Source organism: Pogona vitticeps, chromosome 6 (assembly GCF_051106095.1).
Source record: "Pogona vitticeps strain Pit_001003342236 chromosome 6, PviZW2.1, whole genome shotgun sequence".
Taxonomy (NCBI): domain Eukaryota; kingdom Metazoa; phylum Chordata; class Lepidosauria; order Squamata; family Agamidae; genus Pogona; species Pogona vitticeps.
In genome coordinates this window covers 122,074,176-122,101,047 of record NC_135788.1, presented here as the reverse complement: position 1 = coordinate 122,101,047, position 26,872 = coordinate 122,074,176, and the positions used below count along the sequence as shown (strand labels likewise).

The 26,872-nt window shown below is 56.9% G+C and overlaps 4 protein-coding genes across 9 annotated transcripts; 1 reads left to right on the top strand and 3 right to left on the bottom strand.

Moving 5' to 3' along the window:
- The first annotated feature begins 300 nt into the window (after window positions 1-300).
- On the top strand, window positions 301-7,260 carry TRAPPC14 (trafficking protein particle complex subunit 14). The gene is made up of 11 exons (XM_072977354.2): window positions 301-1,077; window positions 1,203-1,298; window positions 1,393-1,522; window positions 1,690-1,776; window positions 2,084-2,204; window positions 3,488-3,635; window positions 3,887-3,969; window positions 4,909-5,072; window positions 5,404-5,558; window positions 5,911-6,104; window positions 6,297-7,260. The coding sequence occupies exons 1-11, from the start codon at window positions 628-630 to the stop codon at window positions 6,448-6,450; spliced, it is 1,782 nt and encodes a 593-aa protein (XP_072833455.2). The 5' UTR covers window positions 301-627; the 3' UTR covers window positions 6,451-7,260.
- A 1,468-nt stretch (window positions 7,261-8,728) lies between these two features.
- Window positions 8,729-11,864, bottom strand: LAMTOR4 (late endosomal/lysosomal adaptor, MAPK and MTOR activator 4). The gene is made up of 4 exons (XM_072977360.2): window positions 11,708-11,864; window positions 11,329-11,412; window positions 10,472-10,589; window positions 8,729-9,019 (listed from the first exon to the last, which is right to left on the bottom strand). Exons 1-4 carry the CDS (start codon window positions 11,777-11,779, stop codon window positions 8,922-8,924), a joined length of 372 nt encoding a protein of 123 aa, XP_072833461.1. The 5' UTR covers window positions 11,780-11,864; the 3' UTR covers window positions 8,729-8,921.
- A 1,464-nt stretch (window positions 11,865-13,328) lies between these two features.
- On the bottom strand, window positions 13,329-19,177 carry LOC144583717 (transmembrane protein 272-like). 2 transcript variants are annotated; one of them, XM_078378189.1, is made up of 5 exons: window positions 19,063-19,177; window positions 15,759-15,848; window positions 15,622-15,672; window positions 14,013-14,204; window positions 13,329-13,658 (listed from the first exon to the last, which is right to left on the bottom strand). In XM_078378189.1, exons 1-5 carry the CDS (start codon window positions 19,073-19,075, stop codon window positions 13,438-13,440), a joined length of 567 nt encoding a protein of 188 aa, XP_078234315.1. In that variant the 5' UTR covers window positions 19,076-19,177; the 3' UTR covers window positions 13,329-13,437. The 2 variants fall into 2 exon arrangements, with proteins under 2 accessions (XP_078234315.1, XP_078234316.1); XM_078378190.1 differs by lacking the exon at window positions 19,063-19,177 and adding an exon at window positions 18,783-18,942.
- Window positions 19,178-19,187: 10 nt separating this feature from the next.
- On the bottom strand, window positions 19,188-26,854 carry MBLAC1 (metallo-beta-lactamase domain containing 1). 5 transcript variants are annotated; one of them, XM_020790447.3, is made up of 5 exons: window positions 23,281-24,480; window positions 22,688-22,753; window positions 22,184-22,344; window positions 20,077-20,284; window positions 19,188-19,414 (listed from the first exon to the last, which is right to left on the bottom strand). In XM_020790447.3, the coding sequence occupies exons 1-5, from the start codon at window positions 23,461-23,463 to the stop codon at window positions 19,400-19,402; spliced, it is 633 nt and encodes a 210-aa protein (XP_020646106.3). In that variant the 5' UTR covers window positions 23,464-24,480; the 3' UTR covers window positions 19,188-19,399. The 5 variants fall into 5 exon arrangements, 4 of the variants coding, with proteins under 4 accessions (XP_020646106.3, XP_078234314.1, XP_020646098.1 ...); XR_013537637.1 differs by lacking the exons at window positions 19,188-19,414; window positions 20,077-20,284 and having other exon boundaries at window positions 22,288-22,344; window positions 24,475-25,920; XM_078378188.1 differs by lacking the exons at window positions 19,188-19,414; window positions 22,184-22,344; window positions 22,688-22,753 and having other exon boundaries at window positions 20,168-20,284; window positions 24,475-25,920.
- Window positions 26,855-26,872: the final 18 nt, after the last annotated feature.

Here is a 26,872-nt window from a genome sequence, read left to right as displayed (position 1 = left end):
GGGGACCGAGGAAGTCACCGCCCTCCTCCGCGCACCTTCCGAGGCGGGAGGCGAGCGCATCGCATCGCAGCGCCCGGTCAAAGGGAGCCCCAACCTGGCGGGCAGCGGCCACCTTGCCCGTCGGTGACTCAGGAGGGGAGCCCGCGGACGGGCAGGCGGGCAGGCGGGCAGGCAGGCAGGCAGGCGACTCTCCACGCAGCCCAAGGGGGAGGGACAGAGCATCCCTCCTCCCTCCCTCCCTCCCTCCCTCCGTTCCTCCTTCCTTCCTTCCTTCCTTCCTTTTTTCTTCCCACACTCCGGGCTCGCTCCGCCCCGTCCCTCCCCTCCCCGCCGCCGAGGCCAACGGAGGGAGGCGAGGCCCTCGTCCTCCGCTTCCTCTCCTGCTGCGGCCTCCCGCCCCCACCCCACCCCACCTCGCCCCGCGTCGGCGGCCCAGGCGCCCCTCCAGCACCCCTTCCCGCGCCCTTCCTTCCTTCCTTCCTTCCTTCCTTCCTTCCTTCCTTCCGCTGGCCTCCTCCCGGTCCCTCTCTCTCTCTCTCTCTCAGGCTGCAGCCCCCCCTCCGATGCCGGCCCCCCATCATCCCCCCTTTGAGCCCCCACCCTCTCGCCGCCGCCACTGCCACCACCATGGAGTCCCAGTGCGACTACTTCATGTACTTCCCGGCGGTGCCTTTCCCCGCTCGGGAGGTGCTGCTGGGCGAGCCCGGCCGGTACCGGGCCCTCCCTCGGCGGAACCACCTCTACCTGGGCGAGACGGTCCGCTTCCTCCTCGTGCTGCGCTGCCGGGCGGGCGGCGGGTCCCGCCCTCCGTGGGGCGAACTGGCGGGCTCGCTCTCTGCCCTGGCCAGCGTCAGCCCCGGGGGGAGCCTGGCCGCGGGCGGCGGCGGCGGCGGCGGCGGCGGCGGCGATGAGGAGGAGGAGGAGGCGCCTCCCCCGGCGGGCCCCGGCGAAGCCGAAGGAGACGCGGAGGCGCCGGCGGACGGGGAAGGCTCGGCGGGCCCCAACGGGAGCCGTTTCCGAGATTGCCGGGCCCTCCTGACCCACGGCCACGGACCTTCCGGGAGGCCCGCCGCAGGGGTAAGGATGGCCGGGGGGGGGGGAAGAGAAGGGGCTCGAGGCCGAGCTGCCGAGGGGGCTGCGCCTTGACACACACACACACACACACCGCCCCGCGTGTTTCTCTTGCCCCCCTCCCTTCGCAGGTGCCCATCGAGGAGCCGATCGTCTCGACCGACGAGGTGATCTTCCCCCTGACCATTTCCCTGGACAAATTGCCCCCCACGACCGTCAAAGCCAAGGTGAGCCTCCAGCGGCCGGGCAGGATGCGGGGGGGGGCGGGCATGTTGGCCTAGGGAGGAGGCCCTGAAGGTGAGGCGGGCTTTCTTTCCCCAGATCGTGGTGACGGTATGGAAGCGAGACCAGGAGAAAGCGGAGGTGCGGGAACGCGGCTACCTGAGCATCCTGCAGGATCGAGCTCCCTCCCAAACCTTCCGGGAAGAACAGGGGGCCTTCAAGGCTCAAGGTGTGCACCGTGCCCGCCCTGGCCCCAAGGCCAGCCACCCCACCTCCCTCCCTGGGCGAGGCTTTGAGGAGGGGTTGGCAGGCATGTCCCAAGCGGGGTCGGGGTCGCGGCGGCAGCCGTATCAGTCCCTCCTGGCCTTATCACCTGTGCTTCCCTCCCACCCCCAGTGAGCACCATGCTGACTGTGCTGCCACCTCCGGAGCTAAAGTGCCAACAGCTCAACGTGTCGGGAAAGCACTTGACGGTACTGAAAGGTGAGCGAGGGAGCTGTGGGGGGGGCGCAGGGCAGGGGGCCTCCCCTGGACAGACAGACAATACGGTAGGTGTGGAAGGAAGCTTGTTGAAGGGACCACATGCATCCTGAAATAGTGGCAGGCACCCACGGGCAAGGTGTGCTGGGAGCTGTGCCAGGCTGGGTGTCTGGCGCCTTTCCCTTTCATGGCTGCTCCCAAATGGGAAGCAGAGGCAGCTGCCTGACTCCATCCAGGAGGAAGGGCCCAGGTGGCTTTGGGCTACGTGACCTTACCCTTCATCTTTGCCCACTTCCTTCTTCCCTTCCAGTTTTGAATGGAGCTTCCCAGGAGGAACTCTCTGTATGGGATGTACGGATCCTTCCCAATTTTAATGCCAGTTACCTTCCCATGATGCCTGATGGGTCTGTCTTGCTTGTTGATGATGTCTGGTAAGGAGAAGGGGAGCCAAGAAGGGGACGGTACTACATTTCCACACATGACCTACTGCTCTGAATTACAGGTTCTTGTGCTTAATTCTGGGCTTTCTAGAATGAAGAAGGCCTTCCTTTTGTCTTCTTCTGGGTGGTGAAAATGGGTCTCAGCACAGGTAAAATGCCTTTCCCCCCTCAATCCCTTAATCTGGCTTCTTCTGCAGCTCTCTCCTTGCTCTCCTTCTTTCTGAGCTGAAGGGCATCAAGCACTGTGGCTTTTTTTTTCCATTGGGGAGTCATGCATTGACCCCTTTTTTCTGTTACCTTCCTCCCCTGCCAATATGTAGCTTAAAAGCTCTACACAGTCGAGCAGGTGCATTCACACTGTCAGCTGATATAACAGCTCGACAATATGGCCAGTTTTAGTTTTGACTTTGTTGCTGATGATGCCCCAAGCAGAATTCCTCTTTTCTTACAGCCACCTCTCACATGGTCAGGGGTCCCCCCCCCCATCTGTGACTTTTTGACTACAAATCCAAGATCCCCTTTTTGGTCAGTTGCTAACTCAGACTGACATTGTTATATAATGTTGACTCTGGGTTTTCTGTCTTTTGCTGAGTGTCCATTTTCACTTGCTTCTCTTAAATCACACTTCCCTCCCACCCCCAGTGAGCACTTTTGTGAGTGGGCAGTCCCTGGCAGCTCTCCAGGTGTGTGGTTCCTGTTCGTATGCATTCTTGTCCTGCTTCTAAAAATAAGATCAGGCTGGATGGTGGACAAAGGCCAGGAGGGGAAAGGGTTACAGAGAGTGCTATACGCAGCAACACTGTTGTACGTGTGTTGCCTTAGCAGCCTTGTGAAGCCAGCCAGTGAGATGGTGCCCTTGATCTGGACAAGGACCTGAGGCAAAGAAATTTCCAGCTGAGAGGGAGGGAGAGCTTGAGAAAGAGAGAGGAGTGTGTGCTTGAATGCATGTGAAAGAGACAGAAGGCTCACATAGATATCTATACACCTCTCAAGTCATACAGCTGCAATAGGAGAGGAGAGTGAGGCGAGGCACTCTCTTGCAGGTCTTCCTGAAAGGTGATGGTGATAAGGTGCTTCAAGCAGTGTGTGGGGGGGGACTGGGACCCTGCAGAGCTCTGCAGCAGTGCCTGCATCTGGCCTGACTTTTCAGCTGGCCTGCGTGGAAGACCCCTCAGTGAGACACTGGCAGAGGAGAGGGCTCAGAAGGCTGCCTGGGTGGAGGGTGCAGCTTCCCTCCTCAACTCCTTGCTGCTGTTCTCCTCCTCCTGCCACAGCCACCAGTCAGGTGAAGTCTCCATGGCCTCCTTTTGCCGTGTCCCTTCTGCAACCTCTTCGTGCCCATGTGCCCTTCGTGCTCTTGAGGAGCAGAACTTCCTCTTCCAGCTGCAGGCACCAGAGCAACCCCCAGAAAGTGCCAAGGAGGTAAGTAAGGCTTGTGGGGAAATGCCTGGTGCATCCAGAGAGGGCAGGGCTCAGGCCCTGGTTTGCATCCACACAGGACAAGGCCTGGTGACGGCCCCGTGGGCAGAGCAGGGGTGGTGGGGTGGGAGGGAGCCAAGAGCGATGGAAGGGCTCCTTCAGAACCCCAGGTGGCCAGGACTGCAAGCAGAGACATGACCGGGGTGGAACCTGGGCAGATGTACCTGTCAGTCCCTCTTAATTGCCCATTGCAGGGTCTAGAGGTCCCGCTCATTGCAGTGGTCCAGTGGTCAACCCCCAAGCTGCCCTTCACCACCAGTATCTACACACATTACAGGTGAGCTAGTCCTGGTTTTGGCTGCCCTCCCCCCAAATACTTCAACACCTCCTGCTGAAAACAAGCCTCCTGCCCCATGAGCTGCTCCTCAGGCAAGTGTGGTTGATCCCACATAGAGGCAAAGTGATATGATGGGTGGGGGGGGGAGGAGAGCAGCATTTGTGAGCCCCATGTGGCTTGCTTGAGACCCCTTCAGCTCTCTTGCAGCTCCCAGGTGTGAAGGAGGACTTTGTGCCATTGGCCAGGGGTAGGAAGGAAGTCAGGCTCCAGTCCGGTCACTTTTTGCCCATGCACTGTGAGGGTCAACTTTGCTCCTCCTCAGGCACAACTGAATGCTTTGGCTTGGCTGTTTTCAGACAATGGCAAATAGTGTGGGACTGCGCCACTTCCTCTCGACCTGTGACAGGAGGCATTCTGAGTGGATGCTGTGGCTGGACAGCAGGCCTTTAGCATAATGCGGATGTCTCTCCTCGGGTTTTCTATCACCTCCTCCCTGGTGGTGTTCTGGGCAAGAGCCTGCTGTATTCCCTTGCACAGAGCTCAGCCAGTTGACCCACTTGTGATCCTCCCTGTGGAGGCTCTCAAACCCAGGAGGTGCTGGTTCAACAGAGTAAAGCAGGCAGCCTGATGGGGGAATCTGTCCCTGGACTCCATGGGTGCATGTGTGTGCACAGACACAGAGCCGTCTTTGGCTGGAGCGACGGAAGCTGCTACCCTTTGCAGGCACCAAGAGGGTGTGGCCCTCTTGCAGCAAGGAGGCATTTCAGGAGCAGAAGGGTGCCCTGCAGCTTGTGGTGGATGCTTTGGGCCTTTAGCTCATTCTCCCAAGCATAACAGGCCGGGTGTGGAGCATTTTGTTGTGTGTTGTGTCGTTGCTTACATCTACAGGAAGCCAAGAGGGCCACCCAATCTCAAGACTTCCCTCTCATTTCCCCGCAGGCTACCTAGTATCCGCCTGGCTCACCCCCGGTTTGTGATGACCGCAGAATGCCCCTCGCCTGTCACCCTCCACCGCCGCTTCACCGTTACCTACACCCTCATCAATAACCTGCAGGACTTCCTAGCTGTACGTTTAGTGTGGACCCCAGAAAGTGCTGGTGCTGGTGAGTGCTGGTAGGGGGAAGGGAGGTGGATCGGACTGGAGGAATTTGCTGCTCCTGGCTACAGGAGGAGGTGTGGGAGAAGAGAGAAGGGCTGCTGCCAGAGAAATCTGACTCCTCGGTGGGTGCCCATACCGAGGAGGCAAAGCCTACTTTCCCTGTCCTGGGAAAAGTTGCCTTTTGCTGTCAAAAGGCACAGCGGGGAAACACCATGGGTAATGGGGCTACCTGTGCCCCTGCTCCCCAGGCCTCTGCTCGGGAGGGAGGGAGAGCGCAGCCCAGAAGGACAAGGAGGGGCTCCTACTTCCTTCCCTTTTGCTTCTGGACCCTCCAGGCAAGAAGCTCTCCTGTGAGGAACGGCGTGCCATACAGGACACCCAGGAGGCAATTGTGTGCCACACCCCACTCAACAACTTGGGGTTCTCCCGCAAGGGCAGCGCCCGCACTTTCCGGGTCACATTCCAGGCTCTGCGTGCTGGCTTATACGAGGTAAGACCCAGACCCACGCCTCCATCCCCTTTCCCTCCATGAGTGCTGGTGTTTCTGGCTTTCACAGCCTGACTCCCTGCCCAGCTCCCACCGCACTCAAAAGCCTGCTTCCTCAAGCCTACAGGAGGACGGCCTCCTTCTCAGTGGCCAGAAACGAGCAGGCCGGAGGAGACTGCTTGGGCCTAGGACTCTGCCTGGAGGTGTGCACCCTTTTTGGGTCCTGCACCGTGAAGAAACCAGTCCCCCATCGCCAAAAAGGGGTGGGCAGCCAGGGGACACAAGCGGCCGCAGCAGCAGCAGCAGCAGCCTGCCTCAATTTCCTTTCTGCGCTCTCTCCTTCCCTGCTCCCAAGTTGTCCCAGCACATGAAGCTGAAGCTGCAGTTCACCGCCAGCGTCTCCAACCCACCCCCCGAGGCCCGGCCCGTCTCCCGCAAGAGCAGCCCCGGCAGCCCTGCGGTCCGCGAACTGGTCGAACGCCACCAGGCCAGCCTGGGCCGCTCCCAGAGCTTTTCTCACCAGCAGCCGGCTCGTGGGCACCTCATGAGGTGGGTGCTTTGGGAGCGAGCTGCCTCCCTGTGACTTCTTGGGGGTGGGTGGGGGGAAATGAGAGTTAGCCCAAGGGGAAGGTGCCACCGCAGCAGGACAAGTGTGAGGGGGAGGAGAGAGGCTGGGAAAAGGCTCGTGGCCTGAGCTTCCTCTGAGGTTTTCCTTTCCTTTCCTTTTTCCATCCCAAACAGGTCAGGCAGTGTAATGGAGCGCCGAGCCATCACACCCCCGGTGGGGTCTCCAGTAGGGCGTCCCCTTTACCTTCCTCCAGACAAAGCAGCTCTTTCCCTTGACAAAATTGCCAAACGAGAGTGTAAAGTGCTGGTGATTGCACCTGGAACATGATGGTCTGGGGAGAGGGAACCCCGCCCTTGGAAAGGGAGCTGCTTCCTGCCCCACAGCAGAACAACTGTCCCCCAGCGCAACTCTGACTGGCCCCCGTGAAAATGTCCCTTGGCTGCTGTCCCCACATTGCCCTCTCCAGCCCATGGTGTGCCTGGCAAGCAAGGATCTTTCTGGGCATGGCAGCGGTTCACTGCCCTGCCTGTTGCCCACCATTCTCCACTGCTCATGCCAGGGAGCTCAAAGTGGCTGGCACCCACTGCCAGGAATTCTCCCCCCCCCCATCCCCACCCTCACCCCGCATCAGCTCTGGCACCTCTTTTCCTTCCATTCTTTTGGGTTCAGAGCAGGAATCGGCACGGAAATGGAAGCGCTTGGCAACTTCTTGTCTCCTAGACAGGAAGAACAGTTGCAGCTACATCCTGGTGGGATCCTGGACTGGACAACTGGGCTGCTCCCTGCTGGTGAAGGGACTGCTTTGCTCTCCTCTCAACCTGGATTGCACCACTTTCTGCGACTGGAAGGAACCAGGCTTCTTCCTCTTCAGGCTGAGCAACCGTTCCCTATGCCTGACACGGCTGTCTATGTCCTCCTCCTCCTCCTTCCTGCCCCTACTGGAATCCAACCCATTCCATGGACGGAAAGATCAGGCTGACCTCCTAGCCCTTCGCCACCATCTCAGGCCAAAGTGCCTCCATTGCACTTTATTTAATGCTTGTTATTTATATATGTATATATTTAATTTGCCTCAGAAGCAGCTCCAACAACCTTTTTTGTATGTCTGTGAATAAACTGGGCTGGCTGGAAACCGGATTCAGATATCTGTGACAGTACCTCTTCAGGCACTCAAGGAGGTGGCATGGGAGTGAGACGAGGAAACTCTAACCCACCTCCACTTCTCCCCATTCTCTTTGCTTATAAGACACTGAGCTTACCAGCCTCTGACTCTGGAAAGGTACCGGGCCCCTCTGCTCCTCTCCCTCCATTGCTGGTCAGAGTTTTGAGTGACTATGCTAGGGATGCTTAGCAGAAGTTCTCCAGGTCTTAGCAGTGCCATGCAAAGGAAGCCAGTGGTCAGTCACAGGTATGATTTCCACCTGAAAAAGTGAAAGACGGCACCCAAATGTCCTGCCCGTTAATGTGTGCGTCTTCCAGGCACAGCGACCTTACTTGCTACTACTACCACCACCACCACTACGTTGGGCATGCTGGACCAACAGGCTGTTCGGACGTGTACAAAACAGGGGAGATTGGGTGTTCCTTCCCCCAGGTGATGAGAAAGGGCAGCAGTGAAGTTAACGAGCAAAGCACAAGGAGAGGCTGGCCTTTGGGAGTAAGTGACGCAAGGGATGCCCAGATGCTCATGATGTGTCAGTGAGGAGAGGCCCCCAGGTGCCCTGCAGCCCCTCCCAGGAAGAAACAGCAGTTTATCAACTTAGTCAGGCGGACACATTGCATCTACGCTAAGGGGAGACAATGGAAGGGGAAGGAACAGTCTGCAATCCAATGTGATGGTGGGCGGGGTTTTCTAGCAGTTGGACTTTCAGATATCAGCAACAGGAAGGATGTTCTTGAAGATGGGGTGAGGTGCAGCTTCGTCTGTTCTCTTCTCCACCCACCCCTTATACTTCTTTCCTTGGCAGAGACACCAATGCTCAACCCCCTGGGGGAGAGGAAACCTTGCTTTCTGAAGAGTTGAATTGCCATCAAAGCACCCACCCACCCTTTTTGTGCCCGAGGAAGAACCAGGTGTCTGTGGCATGCCAGGAAATGGCAGCCATGGCAGGAGTTTTAACACTGAATCCTTTGTGCTTAAAAACCAGGCTTGAGGCTCTGAGGTCCATGCAGATTTTCCCTGATGGAACAAGAAAGGAGAGGGTTTACCCTCTCATCAGCCACAGATGACCTAGCTGTTTTATAAATCTCCTTAATGGTGCTAAACAAGCACTGTGTGCAGCTCGTTATGCTGCATATTACCCTGTTTTCCTGAAAATAAGACTTAACCTGAAAATAAGACCTAGTATAATTTTTCGGGATGCTTGTTATAGACGCTCTACCCCCAAAATAAGCCAGTTAAGTGAAACCCTGCCCTCCACCATTGTGCAGCAACCAGAAGATGAGGACATGACTGTATTTGAATAAATGTAGCTTGTTGTACATGAAAATAAATAAATAAATAAAACATCCCCTGAAAATAAACCCTAATGTGTTTTTGGAGCAAAAATTAATATAAGACCCTGTCTCATTTTCAGGGAAACACGGTATGCAGCTGACAGAAGACTATAGTTTAAAAAAAATGTTTATTCCACATGATACAGGTCTATGTCTTTAACTTATGAGTGCAAATGTCTTCCACAGTAAGGAAAACACGAACCATTCAACCATCAGCCCCATCCAGGAGGAGCCCTGCCCACCAAAGACAGCGGACTGCTCCTTCTCTCCCTGTTCCAGCCACTGCAGCAGGTGGCTCTGCCTCAGACCACCAGAGGTTCCCGGACACTGTTCTGTCTCTTCACCACAAACAGCTTCTGTCCTGAGACAGTCACAAGGAAGGAGTGTTCCCCAAACACCACTGGGGGATAGAGGAGAGAGAACACATCTAAGCAGGTTGGCAGAGAGCAGGGAGTGTGCGAGGAACCCATCTGTCTACTTCGCTGTTGCTCCCCACTTGAGGGACTGAGCCATCTAGGAAGCCACTATGAAGCTAGTAAAGCTCTGAGATTGCACCACAGCTGTCTCAGAGGACCCCTGAAGCTGCCTCACACCCAAGGACCACCAACTCCAGCTCTCTGTTCCCACCATGGGCAGCCATGGGAAGCCCACCTCCTGCCCTTCTGTGGTTTGCAGGGACAGATATTGGCACACACACTGTTCTGGCTGCTGAAGGGAACGCATGAACAGTAACAGCAGCATTTCAATTTCTGTATCCCTTCCTATGGAAGTACAACAAACATACAACTAAAACATCAACATACAAAGTCAGAAACACAAACATTAGGCAATATAAACAGCTATCAACTAAAATATCTGAAACCTGAGCCTCTAACAAGAATTGCCAAACTGGGCAGCATAGTCAGTTTGGGAAGCCCTGTGAGAAGAAGCAGAGCTTTAACAAGTGCCTAAAGCACAGCACAGCTCCTGAATACTAGGGGTGGGGCACCAGGAAGAAGCTCCCCTTCTCAGTTGCCATCAGATGGCTTCTCTGCAGGAGATCTCCTCCTCTAAGTAGGAGGCCCCTCCCTCCATGTCTCTGCAGTGTCCCTTGATCCTCCCTTTTCCTTCCACTGCCCTGGCAACCTCCTAAGGAACGGAAGAATGGGAGGAGGCCTAGGGTACACCAGATGAACCTTGAATTCAGGCCAACTTGGATAGGATATTTAGGAGACCAGTGCCATATAGATTAGGGAAGAGGAGCCCAATCAGGAGCCCTAAGGTAAATCAGAACTGCCCACAGCTGTAGGTGCTTTGGGGCAAAGAAAAGAAGGCCCCTCCATGGTCACAGAGAGAGAGAGGAACAGATTCCTTCTCTCCTTCCAACAGCTGGTAAAGCACATGAAGTAAGGAGCATCAGCTTCTCAATGCCCTCCTTACAGTTGTTTCTTTCAGTCTTTTCAATACTATCTGCTGCTCCTCCCTCATTTGAACTAGTTCTTCTTCTCATAGACTGCAAAATGGCACTGGATCCAGGGATCTGCAAGCAGTTGCCCCCTCCTACATGGCAGCCTTTGGCTTTACTTTGCAGCCCCTTATGAATGAGGGAAATGCTGCCTTCTCAACTAATCCCTCCTCCACAAACATAGACACTCAATACATCTTAGACTACCACATTTCATTACACTGCCCTATGGTGTCCTTAGCAGAGGAATGGCAGCTGTTCCGGGGGGGTAGTGGGGGGAGTGTTTTTTGTAGGGAGGGGGCACAGGAATGCATTTTAAAAACTGAATACTACTCTCAATACTTGATCTGTAAGGGCGAACACCTGTAAGGGCGAACACCTTTCAAGGTTATGAAATCTTGGTCTTACCTGAGATGCGTCGGAAGGGCACCTCTGCACAGCGGGGCAGGCGGAAGGCATAGGCTGTGTTCACCAGCTCTGAGATCACCCCAGCAGTGCGCTCATCATTCTCTAGGTCGCCGGCAGACTGCAAAGGACGTAGAAAGAAAGTTCAAGGTGTGTGGGGCCATAGCCTGCACCCTGCAGGACCTATCCTCCCCTCCCCCCACTCCTCTCTTGCAGGAAGCAACCTACAGCACCCGCCAGAGGTTGCCCTTTCCTTAAAGACAAAATACTTCCTCTGTCCATCCAGAAGTGGCAGCTGCTCCTCCCTCAGTCTACAGAGAGGAAGAGTTCCAAGTAAAGAAACAAACACCAGTCTTCGCGAATACATTAAACACCAGAGAACTCTGAAACAGGCCTATGCGAGTGCCTTTGAAAGAGAAATCTCCGCTAAAGCAAAGGCAAGGGCTTCATCTCTTTGTGTCAAGTCAGGACTCACCTTTGGCAGCCCTAGCTGAGGTTTCAGGGCACCATTTTACTACTTTCACACCCTCGAATTTCTAGGGTCGACCAAAGAGCTGGCGACAGGTTTGCCCAGTCCGAATGACGGAGGCTCCGCGGGGAAGGGAGGCTGCCGAGGTCCAACCGGCGGGGGGGGGGGGGAGGGAGCCACGCCTCCTTCCCAGAAGAGACTCTCTCTCTCTCCCGAGCGAGGCAAGCCCACAGCCTCGGCCTCGGCTTGCCCGAAGGAGAAGCACCGGAGGGTCCGGGCAGGCCGAGCGCGGACCCTTCGCTTGGCATCCCGCGAGGCCAACCGCGGAGGCGGGAGTCCCAGCCAGCGCTGCCCCACCCCCACCCCCGCGCGTGCCCTCGGACCCACTCACCGCCAGGACCGCCCCGTCGCAGATCACCAGGTAGCCCGTCTGGTCCGGGACCCGCTCCAGCCCCTGCGTCAACGCCATGGTCGCCTGCGGGAGGAGGAAGCGGGGCAGCGGCTTAGGCGCCGCGGGCCGGCCCGGGCCCCCCACAACGGACGGCGTGCGGGAGGGGGCGGTCGGTCCGCTGTCGCCCCCCCCCCCAAGGGCCCGCGAATGGCCGCAGCACTCAGGCTTGGGACAGAGGGCGGGTTTGGGGGGCCGCCTCGGCTCCTCCCTCCCCCCCCCCCCCGGGTTCCGACAGAGGCGCTTGGAGGGGGGCAGGCGCTCTCGTCTCTCCGCCCCGCTCCCACCCCGAGGGGCGCCCCTCCCCGCCGTGCGGACCCACCATTTCTCTTCGTTGCTCCAGGAAGCAGCGGCCAGAGAAGCTGCAGGGCACGTCACGTGACCCGGCCCACATGACGAAGAGCAACAGCGCCGACCCCCAACTTCCGGCTAACTCACACAACCATTCTAGGCTTCTGGGACTCTATGGTAGCAGTCCCTCCAAAGCGGAAAGGAAGAAGAGGGGCTCGTGAGCCCCGTCACACCGGAAGCCTTGGTCTCCGCGCGCGGCCGGCCGTAGGAGCCAATCGCTCCCTGAAAGCCCGCCTCCCTGCTCCCATTGGTCTGCGTTCTCTGCGGAGGCGTGGCTGACATAGCCTGGGACTCGGAAGGTCATGTAGTAGTGGTCCACCCCGAGGGCGGGGCCTGAGGCTGAGCTGCTCAAGCGCAGGCGGAAGGCCGCAGCCTGTCGCCAGCTCTTTGGCCGTCTTGCCAGCGGGCGCCTCCGGTGGCCGCGACGGAGCAGATCCCCCGGGCAGGGCCTCCCGGCGGCTGCGCCCTCGGGGCTCCTTCGCAGAGCAGAAGCCCGCGGCCGGGCCCTGGCTCGCCTCCTCCGGAAGCCCTGAGCCGGCGACGCCCAGCGGGGCAGCTCTCTCCCGCGGAAGGGCCCACCGGGCGGAGGAAGGCGCCCCCGGCCAGGCAGGAGCTTTGGCCTGAGCCCTGGAAGGCCCCGACACCCTCCTTTCCTAGCCGGAGCCCACCTCGCAGGGAGGGCGGGGGTGAGGAGCGAGAGCCGGTGGGCAAACCAGGACAACATTTCTTCTCCTCGGCGCTCCAGGACCAAGAGCAACGGGAGTGTGGCTGGATCTGGTGGGAACGTGAGATGGCAAAACAGCCTCTCCGTGCCCCCTTGCCATGGCTCTTACAGGTGGATTGCTCTACGGGACCTGCAGGCACGATCCAAATAAATGGAACTAGAGGCAGGCATTGAGAAGGCTCTGGGCTGGAACGGGTCGTGCTCAGAGCAGGCCATGTCTCTGTCTAGGAGGGCCAGATATCAGGGACGGGATACTCGATGGGTATGATTGCAGTTACCCCATTTAGCACAATTCAGACTCCCAGTACTTGAAGCTCATGCTTGGGCCAGGCAAGGGGAGAGAGCAATGAAAACCGTCTCCTGGAGCAACAGAAGGCAGCCCGCCAGAAGTTCTGACTTGGACTGCGTCCAGGAGGCGGAGACCCCAAAGCTTCAACCCAGCCCTGAAAAGTGAAAGCATGCCCATCAGCCTTCACACCTACAGGGCAGTCATAAGTGGAAAAAGATTTCTACAATATACACTGTCACAGCATATGTTGCTCGTGTTTCTTTTCCAGGGAAGAAATTAGGAAGGGAGGGTGGTGGTGGCAACCAGAAGCCAAGGACGGAAAGATTCGCCCACCTCTTCACCCCTCAGCCGCAGAGCCCTGCTCTCAAAAAGACATCAGCACTCTTGCAGCAGATTCGTCAGGGCTGGCCACACTTCTTCATGCTGGGAGGTCCATGGGAGTGGTGACAACCCGGGAGAGATTGAAGAGCAGTGCACACAAGGGGCTGTGGCATGGCCCCAGCACTCCAGTGGGGCAGGATTGCCCCTGAGGTCTCACAGCTGCCCCTGCTCCACCCCTGCCAATATTGGAACATTCCGTGCAGCACAATCCACTTTATTGACAAAATGCCCCAGCATCAGTACCAAAAAAAAACAACCAACAAAAAAACACCGCCAACGACTACCCACCCATGTTGCACATTAGCTGCTATGGGCCCCCACGACTGCCATGTCCACCATAGGGTAAGACAGCCTTGAAAATGAAGATGCCCACAAGGATGCTGAGGGCAAGCAGAAGTGCCAGTGCCAAAGCCACATGAAGGGTGGTAGTGACCCCAAAGGCGAAAAGGAAGAGGGTGCGGTGGCAGAAGCTCGGCTGTCCAACAGACTCGTAGTCAGGGGGATAAATGGAGTAGACCCACACGCTGCCTAGGGAGCAAAAGAGGCAGAAATGTAGTGAGAAGGGGGATGTCCACAGCAGATCACAGCCCGGATCACACTGGGTGGGGGGAAGTTGGAGGTTGCCCCCCCCTTTACCCTTCTCCCTCCAGCTGTGCAACTACACACAGAGTGGAAGAGGCTGTCCAGGACAAGGGTAGCCCAGCAGCTCAGGGCCTGGTGAACTTGAGCTGAGGTATAAACCCCGGGGATGTTTGTGCTAGCCCCAGGCCTCCCCCAAGTCCCATCACAAAGGGCAGCCTTTGGGGTTCCCTCGGATGGTTCCCTCAGATGGCTCAATAAAAAGAGTAACCCGCAGGCCGGAGGGGGGGAGACGGTGGTCACCTGCAATGAACCAGGCACAGAGGAAGAGAAGGGTGACGGCCCGGAGGTGGCGGGTCAAGGCGCTTTGCTGATCTGTGCCATTCCCACAGGGAACGCAGCTGAGGCCAAGAAGGAGGAGCACAACAATGCTCAGAAGCATTAAGTAGATAGGAACGAGAGGCTGTCGTGGACATTGGTCAAGATAAACGGCTCCTGTTGGTGAAGGAGCCAGAGAGCAGGTTTAGTAGCTTGCGTTGCTGGTTCCCTTCCCACCCATCACCCAGTGGCTTACCCTCTCCTGGACCTGCTTGCCCATCGCCTGAAGGCCCTGCCATACCAAATCCCAAAGAACAAGGCTCTAGATCACAGGGAACCCCCCCCCAACTTTTCCTTGTGGCAGGAAAGGAATCCTTAGGGGAGCACAGCACCAGGCCACCAGCTTTGAGGCACCTCTGAGGCAGGAGTGGCAGTGGCCAGAAAAGGAACCGGGAGGGAGCTTGAAGTTAGCGAAGTGGGACCAAAGTTCTGTGTGGGAGAGTTGTTCCTAACTCAAATAGGAGATGCTCACGTGACAGCAGGGAGACTCGGGCTGACCGTGCCTGCTTTTTGTTTCCATGCTTCTACTCTTCCAATTGGCAAGAAGCCAACTTGGCTTCAGCAGAAGAAAAGAAACAGCCATTTGGGCAGCAAGGAGGCACCGATGGAAGGACCACGACGAACCTCAAGCTGTTCCCCAACCCCATCGGACAAAGGAAGGAAGAGGGGGCAGCTACCTGCATGTGAATTTTAGGCAGAAGGTGATATATTACTGCTTTGACTGGATTTTTAGTAATAATTGTGTTTTCCATTTCTCAGAGTGACTTTTTTAAAATGTTTGTATACTTATTGATCTTTGCCTTAATATTGCCTGTTAATGATAAACGATGCCTCCTTATTCATTGTTTGTAGTTTTAAATACTGTCCCTTAATGATATTAACCACTGTTGTATACGCACTGTTTTCAACTTTAGCTATTGCCTTTCATTGTTGCAAGCTGCCTTGGGTCCTTCTCAAGGAAAAAGGTGGGGTCAAAATATTTTAGACAGTCACAGACAGACAGACAATCAGAAAGCTGTGATGAAAGCCAGTGGCAGGACAAGAGCTTTCACCCTTTCCAGATGCAGGTCAGCTCCAAGAGTGAAGCATTTATCAGCAAGGGATCTCCTCCTGCCCCTTGCAGTTCCTGGATCTTGGCCGCTTCGAAAGAGACCCCAAACACCCTGAAGACATTCCAGAGAAACTGAATGGAAACACCTCCTTTTAACCTTGTTGTAGTTTGGTATTTAACCCTTCCTAGTATTTGTATACTTACTGTTTTTTTGTTTTTTTTGCTTTAGATATTTATTGTCTTTTAAGGATGTAAGCCACCTTGACTCCTTTTTAAGGAGAAAATTGGGGTAAATATATTTTCAATAAATAAATAACTTTAGAGCAAGAAGAAGATACCATTTTACTAAACAGCTGGGCAGGGAAGAAAATCTCTCTCACACACTTTCTCTCTCACACACACACAAAACAAAACACACAAAACAAAACCACAGTTGGAGCACCGTTGCCCTGCCTGTCTCCCCTCCCTTCCCCTCCTACTCACCAAGAACGATGCCAGAAATGGGCAGCCCAGCAAACAAGGTCTTCCCCAGGACTAAAGGAAAGAGATTTTGAGAGTGTTACAGCGCAAGAGTGGAGCAGCACAAGAGCAGGACTGGAGAGGGAGGGGTAGCAACTTACCCACCAAGAGGGAGTGCATGTAAGACTCCTCCTCTGTGGCTGGCAGAAGCGCCTCCGTGGCCACAGGCTCCTGGTCCTCTGACATGGCAACTGTGGATGGGTGGGGTGGGGTGGGGAAGAGAGGGTCAAGTCAGGGGCAAAAAAGAGGAGCTGGAAACATACCTCACCCTTCAGTCACTGGCTGTTCCCCCCTGCTTAAATAGTCTTTGCCTCTTAGCATCCCCTCACACCCAATGCACAGCTGTGTCTCTTTCCCTGTCTGTTCCTGAGAAGCTCCATTACGGGCTTGGCAGGACCAGGGCTCTGGGTTTCTGCCTGCACTGAAAGGAACGAGCAAGTGGGAATGGGGAGTGGACCCTCCCTCCTTTCTTCAGAGGCACCTGCTCAAAGGTGAGGGAATGAAGGACATGTTCCAGGTGCGCTTGGGACTGCTGTTGACCTTGAGCCCCAGTGCAGGGAGGACAGCCTGTTTCTTACTAGGGATAGTGTTTGCCCTGCAGCATCCCAGTGACCTGTATCACAGGAAAAATATATATATATATATATATATATATATATTTTTGAGGGGGAAGGTACATGCACTCTGCAGATGCCCCTATTGCCCTGGTTGTGGTTATCCTGCACAGCCAGTCTCCAGCCACTGCCTGGCCTAGCCTACCAACTCCATTGGAGCCATGGCTGGCCTTCCCAACTGACTCTGTTGGGAGACCCTGGAGTGGGGTGGGGTGGGGTAGGGTTTGGATTAGCCTAAGCCTCCTGCTTGAGGCAGGAGATAGCCAGGCCTGGGAAGGGACACCAGCTTGGCCTGGGGATGAGGGGTGGCCAAAGGTTCCCCAGTGCAAGCTGATATTCCCTCTTTTCTCACTCCACCCTTCTTGGGAAGAGAGACGTAAGGGTGGGAGGACACCATGGATGCTGGCAAGTCTTTGGGTCTGAGTCCCAAGTCCAAGTCCAAGTCCAGAGCCTTTGGATCAAGTCTCAAGTCCCAAAACCAAGCCTGAGTCCCTATGAAAAAGCAAGGTTCCCCCCAAGGTGGTGGAATGGGTTCTGAGTCATGAGTCAAGTCCGGGTTCTTGGGAGGGGGGAAAAAGTCAAGTCCCCGTCCAATTGCCAGTGTGACCTGAGTCCGACTTGACAACAAGTCTCAAAACGCGAGTCCCCATACCTGGAAGACACACCTGGAAGAAAGGTCCCCCCCCCCAAGGATGGCTGGCTGCTGTTGCCGTGTCTTTGGGCAGAATTCCTTGACTGCAGAGAATGTTTGTGTTCAGAAAATAAAATATGGGCTGGTAACAGTAACGAAGAACAACAGGAAGTATAAACGGCAGCTTTTGTTCCATGTGAAGGACGTGACAAAATCTGACAGGAACGGCAACTTCCCATCTGTCAGGACTGGCCAGTGGCATCTCTTGGCTTACTAGGGCTGGCCCACTCCAGTCGAACTCCCCTCCATGGGGCCTGCTGTATGCTGGGGCCGCAGCCGTGGCCCTTGCTGGCTGCGAGGGCCCCATCCATGCTGAGTTCTCTGGCTGACATTGCCTCCCCCTCTCCATAGAAAGCTCTCCTTCCCAATGCAAATCCAGCGTGTGAAGGACAGGCAGCTGAGAGCAGGGGGGGGAAGCGGGGGTGGCACTTGAACCCCCCCCCCCAAGCTGGTTCCACTACTAACAAGAGCAAGATTTGTCTCCAGCTCAACAGAGCCACATCACGAAAGGCTCTCCTTATAAGAGGATGGCCACGCTTCCGGGCAAAAAAAGCAGTCACATCCTCCCGCACAAGGTTGTGGAGAATCCACAGACTGACTGGCCCCCTCTGTTTGCCACAGAATTGATTTTATAGCAAGCCTCCCTCATAGGGCTTTCCAGGTAAGTGAGACAGGTAAGGAGTGGTTTTGGCAGCCCCCATTCCATCCTGTGAATCTCCAGGTCAACCACGGATTCAAACTCAGATCTCCTGAGTCCAAACTCAGATCTCCCCACCTCCAAACCTCTTTGGCATGACAAGTGCACAGGAGCTACACAGGTGGGATGGAAAGTAACCTGTGGCTTAATCTGAGGCAGGGGCCCAGCTAGGAACTGCATCTTACATGTGGAACAAGAGAGCCCTAGAAAGACAATTGGCTGCACTTCCTGAGGTGAAACCTGACACAGGACTTAACACTAAACTCAGGCTTGAGGCTCACCACCAGGGAACTTTGCTTTAAGCTACGAATCCTCTGGGTTCAAAATCCAGCCAGGACGGTTTCTGGATGTCTTCCTTTCTCCCCGCACGGCGCTTTGGAATACGCAGCCCTGCGCTCACACTCTCTGATATTTATGGATCAAAGCACATGGAAAACGCAGTTACGACTGTTCGCTTCACAGGCACAGGACTCCGACAGTCTCTCCTTCACGCGGCGTGACTGAGCCTTTGCTTGCAAACAACTCCTAGCAAGGGCCCCTGCCTGAAATTATGGCACCAGTTACTGCCCACCAAAGCTGGGTGACATAAGGAGGTGGCCTGGTGGGTGGGCATCGAGTGAGGAGGCAGTAGCACAGGGTACAGAAAGAAGCCCTCTTTCTGTTTTTTGTCACAGAAGGGCGCCACAGGAATGCCTTCCATTTTATATGGGGTGGTGGTGCATATGAGGTGGGAGGGAGAGATAATGACCAGAAGCAGTGAGGGGTGGGGCTGTTGTTAGGTCAGCATGGCTGGAGAAATCATCATGGGGAGGAGGCAGCAGGCCCCTTCCCAGAAAAGGAAGGGACCTCCAAATGCCAGAGGCAGGAGAGGGGTATCAGGCGACAGGTATTTCATTGTCTCGTGTGCTCCCAGAGGCATCTGGTGGGGCCACGGTGAGATACAGGGAGCTGGACACTAGAAGGGCCCTTGGCCTGATCCAGCGCACGGCTCTTCTTCTTATGTTCTTAAGCCAAGGAGAAGCTGTAACAAGGGAAACCACCAATACAATGCCAGAAAGTGAGCCCAGCCCCACACTGCAGGGAGGGCCATGTGGGGGGGGGGGGGCGAGGGCTCTCTCCTTACCTGCCTTGTGGAAGTTCCAGTCAGCGGGACGGAATCCCACCCAGACTCAAAGGCTGGGAGCCGAGGTCTCTCTTTGTGACCCCCTCCCCAACTCTTCTCCTGTGCTTGCAGAGGAACAAAGGCCTCCCCACTTCCTGCCCGTGATGACGCCTTCCATGGGACCAAAGTCCTGGCCAGGAGGCCGGGCTAGCCTTGGGGAGGGGGGTCCCCTCTGGGAGTCAGAAGCTCCCATGCAGCTGCAAGCATCACCCACCCTCCCTGGGCTCCCATCAGCACTTGCCTCTTATCTTCATTGGCCTTCAGGAAGCAAAGGGTGAATCATGGCCATGTGGGGGAAGGTGCATGTGGGGGAGTGTGTGTGTGTGGGGGGGGAGGGTCCAAAAAGCAAAAGAAGCCACCCAGAGAGAGGGAGCAGGAAGAGGTTTATTGCTGTGGCTTTGCCTGGGGGGGGGGGGGCTAGTACAGAGGCGGCAGTTTTCAGGCTTCTTCCTCTGATAGGGGAGAATCTTCTGAGCAATGAAGGCATATCTCGAGATGAGGCCGCTGCGTGTGTGCGCAACCACAAGAGGAGCACCAGGGCAACAAGGCCTTGAGAGGAGGAGCAGGTCTCCACGGACTCAGTTGTAGGTTTGCTAGGGAGAAGATAAAAACAAGGCAAATACTGTTGCCGGAAAAGAAGACATCACCCACAGGGCTCAGGGGGCAAAATGCCTGGAATTAACCTGCCTTTGCAAATCAAGTGCTGGCCTTAGCTGGGTTACATAGATAAGGGGAGCTTTGTATTCATATCCCCGGGGATAAGGATACAAAACTCCTGTGTCTATGAACCCCCCTGTAATGCTAGCCAGCGGAGGGCTTCCCCAAGGGCCCTTGGAAAAGGCCAGAGTTAGGGCTCTCTCCATCCACCTACAGACCTTGCGCACCTGACAGGCTTTCCCTCTGGTGCCAGGAGGTCTCCAGGGCACATTAATGCCTCCCTTAGCCCCCTTAGTGGAGAAAGAGTGGCGCCAGGCCACCAGAGGGCTAAAAAGCCCTGCTTCCCACACTGAATGCCCAGAGGTGGCAGCAAAGGGGCCAGACTTCTGCCCTTGTTCCAACACAGGAAGGAAGGAGGGAAGGAAGGAAGGAAGGAAGGAAGGAAGGAAGGAAGGAAGGGAGGGAGGGAGGGAGGGAGGGAGGGAGGGAGGGAGGAAGGAAGGAAGGAAGGAAGGAAGGAAGGAAGGAAGGAAGGAAGGAAGGAAGGAAGGAAGGAAGGGAGGGAGGGAGGGAGGGAGGGGTGGGGAAGGCGGCTCACCGGGGCCCTTTCCTCGTTCATCTTGTCCTCCCTGCAGGTCCCACAGAGGCACCCAAAGAGCCCGTTGAATATCTGGATGAAGCAGAGGCCAAGCTCCACCAGGCTGGCACAACCAATGAGGGAGAAGAGGATCACGTTGAAGCGCGTGACTCCAGGAGGGTCCAGGCAGGTGTCCCACAGCGACGTGTCAAAGAGGTAGCTCTCCTGGCTGGCCGGGGGAAGGGGAGAGGTAATAAAAGAGGCGGGCTGGATCTGGTGAACCTTCCAGATGTTAACTACACACACATGTGGCTACATGACTCTTCCCACCCATGGGAAGCCTCAAGAGCTGCCAAATATGCAAGCTGTGCTCTCCTCTCCTGTGCACACGCAATGTGTCCTTCTGCCCTCCCCTCCCCTGGCACTCCCTCTCTGAAGAGATTCCCCAACCTCACGGATGATGACCTCTGCTAAACACCAGCTTGGCTGTCATGAAACCCTCTATATGGGTTTGCTTGGAAGGAAGCAGCAGGCTAATCTCCTATGCATGGCTGGAAGCCGAAGTCCATCTGTTTGAGGCTCCTGGGTTTTAGGGGCTCTTCTGGATTACCTTTTTAAAACTAACTGCGCTGATATCTACCTCTCCCAACACTTGAGTCTCCTTTCCAGATATGTGGGGTTTTTTGTGTTTCGTTGTGCATAGGAACGGCTTTGTGGGAGCTCAAGAGCTGAAAAACCGGACAGCCACCTCTCAAGGGTGCAAACTAGTCCAGCCTTCATGGCAAAGTGGGCCTCAGGCCAGCCCTGGCACTTCCGGAGCCTGTGGTATGAGATGCTGGGGCCTTTTGGCTTGGAAGCCCCACCTCCAGAAAGGATCGGTTCTTGGCGGAATTCCCAGGCTGGCCAGCTGGAGCCCTGCTTCCTTTCATAACACCAGCTCTGACAGGGGAATATTCTCTTTGTAAGGAATGCCAAACTGCTAACAAGAAGCATTCGAACAAGTGTCCAGCTGGACCGTTCCCCACCTCACTGGTCAGATGGCTTGCTGGTTAATCATGGGGGATGGGGAGATTGGATTTGTGACTGATGGCCATTTTAAGGGAAAGCTTCTCGATGGGGGGAGAGGAGTCACATCCAAGAGGTCTTTGCCTCCACTGACACTCTTGACTTTGCCATAGTCTCTTGAGACTGAAGGATGCCTAATCGCTCTTGACAGCTTATTTCTAAATACGTACTTCCAACACTGGAAAAAAAAAAAAGACACATTGCCAGAGTTGCCCTCCAAAGGACACCATCCAGCCTCACGCCCCCTGCATAGAGGACTTCTAGCTGCTCTGAATGACTAGGAAGGGCAAGCTGGCTTCCCTCAGGACAGAGAGGAGGTGACTGTGAGGGTCCTGACAGGAAGCAGGGGGAGTGGGCTGGAGTCCTGGCAGCTGTTCTGCCGTCCCCAGATGGACAGACTGGCAATGGACCTTCACCGCCGGGGCAAAGACCCCTACCCCCACCCTTGGAAGGCGTCCTGCCCCAATCCGTGGCAGGAGCCACTGGGCTGTCACCCAATTCAGGTGCCCTCTCTTCAACTGAGCCTTTCCGAACGGGCAAACCTGACTGGTTTGAGAAGCTTCTTTCCAGGCTCTGACCTTCCAGATTCTAACCGACCACCACTTTAATTGATGACCTAATATTCTGTACACAGTATTCCAATGGGGCTCACATTTTTAAACCTTAAATATGTTTATCAAAAGCATTCTCAGAGACAGCACTACCAAAAATAACTACAAACTGGTGGTGACTACATTCACAGTAACCATGGCCACCTACGCACCCCTAGGATACCCCATTTCAAGAAATCCGTACCTCCTGAGGAACTGGGGCGGGGGGGGAGACATGCAACAAAGCACTCAGGTGAAGTCCCCCCCCAGTTCTGGATCCCCCCCAACCCCCCCTCGCTGCCCCATCCCAACACATTTGCTTAATCTTTGCCAGGCAACCAAACCAAGCCTACCTGCATTGTTCTTCCTGCCCCTGCCCGGGACAAAGCCCCCCCACCCACCCACCCACCCCAGCGTCCTCTTTTCTCTCTCCCCTCCCCCCGCTTTGTGGCCTGCAAGTGGCCCCCTCCAACCTGGAAGACTCCTCGTGGTGCTCGAAGGGGCGGCCCCACACCAACAGGGTCCCATTCAGGTACTGGCAAAAGGGCCCATGGACGAGGCCGAGCATGGAGACCGTGAGGGCGTACAGCGCTCCCAGGACTCCCACCGCCGCAAACAGCACAGACAGGAGCATCTACAGGGAGGGAGGGAGGGAGGGAGGTGCCATCAGGAAAGCGAGGCGAGTGCAGGGGAACCCCAGAAAGATCGGGAGAGAGAAGGCACTTGACAGCTGGGGCAATCCCCTGCACAAACACACACACCCCGCAAGTGGAACATGTATGGGTTTGCAAAGGGGCAGCGTCGGAAGAGGCGCCGAGAGGAGACCTGGGTCTTGGTGGAGATTTTCTTGCAATAGCCATGCTAGCTGGCCGGCCTTCTCTGGCGTTGCCCCAGCCCCACACTGGCATGTGCAAACAACCAGCAGGGAAAGGGTCAGAATCCAGGAAAAGTACTGAAGGGCTTGCCCTCCACCTCACCCCGCAGCGGTTTCCACAGCAGCCACGGCGTCCAGTTGCCTGGATGTGGATCGCTGGCACGAGGACCTGTGACAAGAGAGGTGCCCCTCAGCACATGCAGGACAGTGCCTCTGTGCCCTAGACTGGCCCCCTCCCTCCCCCAAATGCAGGGGCCCCTGACACACTTTCTTGGCTCCCCTCCCAAACTGGCAGCCCTCTTGCATTCAAGCAGAGATCGGGGCTGAGGAAGAGGGACACGGACATGAGGAATCTGGCTTCCCCCAGTACTGTACTGTATGTGGACCTTGACCTTCCACAGAGAAGGTGGTATGGATGGCCCACCTCACAGAGATGCTGCTGTTTAACTGCATACGGATTCCCTTCCATGTTTATTTTCTTTAAGCCATCTCCTTCCAAAGGCACATAACCTCCTGGGCTAGTTTACCATCTAAAGCCCACAACAATATCTACAAGTAGACGGTAGTGGGAGAGTTTCTCAGGGTCCCCCTCTCTCCCTTCCAAGCTACAGGGCTCCTGGAGTCAGCCCCCCCAGGAGTCTCTGCCTGGCTTTCATCCCCGTTCGTTATCAGATGCCAGCCAAGCTGGATCCTTACCATGACGCCGCCTCCTACCAGCCCCCCCAGGTACAAGACCTCAGGGGTCAGGCGTTTGCCCCAGCCATGGACGTATTCAGTCTTCCAGTCTGGAAAGGCCAGGAGGATGTTGGCCACAATGCCCAGGAGGGCCAAGGGCCAGAGGGCAGCCCCCACCACTCGGGAACAGGTCCCCGTGCACATCCTGGCAGCAGCTCTGTCTGAGGCTCTGCCGGGCTAGGAGGGGCTTATAGGGGGAGGCAGGGAGGGGCTCCGAGGCAAGGGGGGGCTGGGAAGCGGTGACGCCAGGTCTCCTTGGGACTTCTTCTCACTCATTAGCCTGGCATTACTCACCTCATGAGGCCCATAAACCCCACCTTTGCTCCCAGCACCAGCAGGTGGGATGGATGAGTGCCAGGGGCAAGGTATGGCTAGGCGGGTCGAGGTGCAGCCCGGCACCCCTTGGGCCAAGACGTGGACCCACCGGGGCACACTGTGGCTTCAGAGGAACAGAGCTGAGCTCTCAGCCGGCCACTTGCCAGAGAAACATCAGGACTCAAGATGGCACAGCCTCCAGCCTGGCAGCAGTTCCTCTCCATGCCTCCACCCTCCCCTCAATACGCTGGTTACGGAAGCTTCCACCAAAGCAAAGCCCAGAACAGCCTGAATGCTCTGCCCGCCCCACATGGCCCCACCCTCTGCCTTCTGTGGGCAAGGCACAGGCCACAAAGCGGAAAGGTGCCCTCGGCAAGAGATTTCAAGTGAGACTGGGTAGCTCAGTGGTTAAGGCATCCAGCTGCAGAGCCGAGCATCGAGAGTTCCCCACGGTAGTGCTTCCTTGACATGGGCTGGATTCAATGTTCCTTCCAGCTCTGCCGTTGTGAGGTCATGAGGGAACGTGCAAAGCCATGCACAGAGGCAGGAGATAGCATGTGCGTGCACACCCAGGTTTGGTCAGGACGATCAATCTGGACCCCAGAGAGTCGGAGGGTTGGCCTTCTCTCCCTAAGCAAGGCTGCTGGCCATCCCTCTTCCCCAAGTGGGCTCAGTTCCAGCCCCCTCCCCTGCTCCTCAGGTGTCAGTGCATGGCTGGTCCATCCAGCAACTCTTCAAGTCCCAAATGGCATCCAATCCGGGGTGTCCTCCTCCAGTTCTTCCAACATGCCTGTCCCCTCCAGCCACAAACCAATCCTTTCCTCTCTTCATCACACACACCTCTCAAGGGGCATCTGTGTCAGGCAAAGAGGCTTCCGATCTCCTCTGTGCTTGGGGTGGCGAGGGCTGATCCAAGGCGCCTGGCCTAAAGACCTGGAAAGCCGGCCCATGCCCAGGCACAATGACATCTGCCACGGCCAAGGCACGAGCCCTGCTCTCTGCCTGTCGGGCCGGGTCTTCGCTGAGAGGCTGCCATTCTCCATCATCTTCACAGTGCTCAAAAAGGTCTCCAGCCACCAGGACATCCCCCAGGGTGGTGCCGCGCACCAGCAGGCTGACATCGTTTCCCGTGTGACCGGGGGTGGGCAGCACTTCCAGGTGCCCAGCATGGAGTACGTAGGGACAGCCCTGGCGCAGCCCTGTAGGGAGGTACAGCCCGTCAGGCTGGCTGACATCCATGCCCACCAGCAGCTCCGCCTGGGGGAAGAGGTTGAGATTGCCCACGTGGTCTGAATGGCCATGGGTACAGACAACATGCCGGATGTCACTCGGAGACACCCCTTGCTCTGCCAGCCTTGCCAGAAGCTGCTCCCGGCCCCATGGCCCCCCTGTGTCCACCAGGGTGAGGTGTGGCCCTATAACCAGAGACACTGTCCCATCTGCCCGAGTGGTGCCATCTGGCAACTCTGTGGAATAGCCCTCCTGGAGGACCAGCACTGAGTAGGGGGAGCCTGGGATGAGTGGCTGGGTCAAGGCAGCTGTTGATGATTCAGCCAGTGGGGGGGAACAGGCCATCCTGAGCAAAGCCTGGCATTCAGGGGCTCCGCTGAGGTCCTGGACAAGAACGGCTTCCGCCCTGTCCTGAAGAGTGAGGAGGCAAAGTGAATCCAGGACTCCAGGATACCCACGTTCCAAAAGCCTTCAAGAAAGAAAAGACAAGATAAAGTGAGGCTGCAACAGAATTATGCTCCCTCCTGCTGCTCCACTGCTATCCATCACCTCTGCCTTCCCAGGGGGGCACATGGGCAGGGGGGTCGATCCAGAAGGAGCTCCCCCCCCCAGCCGGAAAGTCCAAGAGATGGTTTCCTGGCCTTGAAGGTGGACGTGGAGGGAGGAGCCTCTTTCATCCTCCTGGGATGCAAAGAGGTACACGTGGCACTTCCTCCCACAGAAAGAGAGACTGAGGTCCCCCCCCTCCTGTCCCTGGTCATCCAGAGAGGTTGATCTCATCTAAAACCAAGGCACACTGGCAGAACAGGAGAAAGGGCAGGCAAGAGGGTCCAGGCACACAAGCCAGTGAGGGCGGCCGGGTCCAAAACAGAGCAGCCGGAATGGCCCTGACACATTTCTACATACGCATAACAAACATTCAGGTCCTGCTCCTGCCTTCTTGGTAGCTCTCATGTCTTCCTCCAAGACTGAGCAATTTTGCCTGGGCCAAGGCCTGCCCTGGGCGGCTGCAGCCCATTCCCAGCCCCTTAAGCAGGGCGCCAGCTCCATGGAGGGAGGGAGGGAGGGGGGGAGGGGGGGGAGGGGGGCCCCTTTGGCAGCCCAGGACGGCGGGGGGGGGAAGCTCCCCTCAGAATGACCAGTCCTGCTCATTATCCTCCTCCCATGGGAGGGCGTTGGGCTGAGGCTGGGTGATTGGGGGGGGGGTTTGGACTGCCACCCCCACCCCAGCAATCCACTGCTCAGCCACGGGCGTAGTCGCGGCCAAACCCCTTCCCCGGCAGTTAACGGGCACAAGCTAACGGGCAAAGGGCCATGGGGTGGGGGTGCTGGACCGACCGACCTCCCTCCTGGAGGGGCCCTCCCCCCTCCCCCCCCCACCCCCGCGCTCAGCATCCGGAGGGCTGCCGAGGGGGCTGCCGAGGGGGCTTCAGGCCAGCCGGCCGCAGCCACCCTGGAACGGGCCTTGGAACGACACGTTACTTAACGCGTTCTCCCAGCTGGCTACCTCGTTCATAGAGCCCTGCGGCGTGGGCGGGCTCCTACCTCCGGCGGGACGGGGGCCTGACGGGGACCTTCCCCTTCCCTCCCCCGACTCTACCAGGGGGCCTCCGGGACGCGGGTCCCGCTCTTTCCGGGCGTAGACCCGTGTCTCGGCCAGCCAGGCCCCCTCGTTCACACGTGCAAGCTGAGCGAGCAGGCTCTTTCCAAGGTTCAGGCGGCCACGCTGCCCTGCCGGCGCGCTCGGGCGTGAGCGAGAGAGCCTCCTGTTCCCTGGGAAGCTGCAGCAAAGACTGCCGCGAAGGCTGCTCAGCCCCCGTGAAGCCCCGGCGGGCGGACCAGGGGAACGAACCCCCCCCCCACACACCCCCCAAATCCCACGGCAGGCGCCGAAGCCAGACACCTTGGTGCCGCTCTAGGAAGCCCCAGCGTGCTTCCTCTCACTGGTCGCGGGTCCCGTCTTGCCTCCGCAGGTCCTGGCAGGGGATTGGGGGCGCATGCGCGGAGA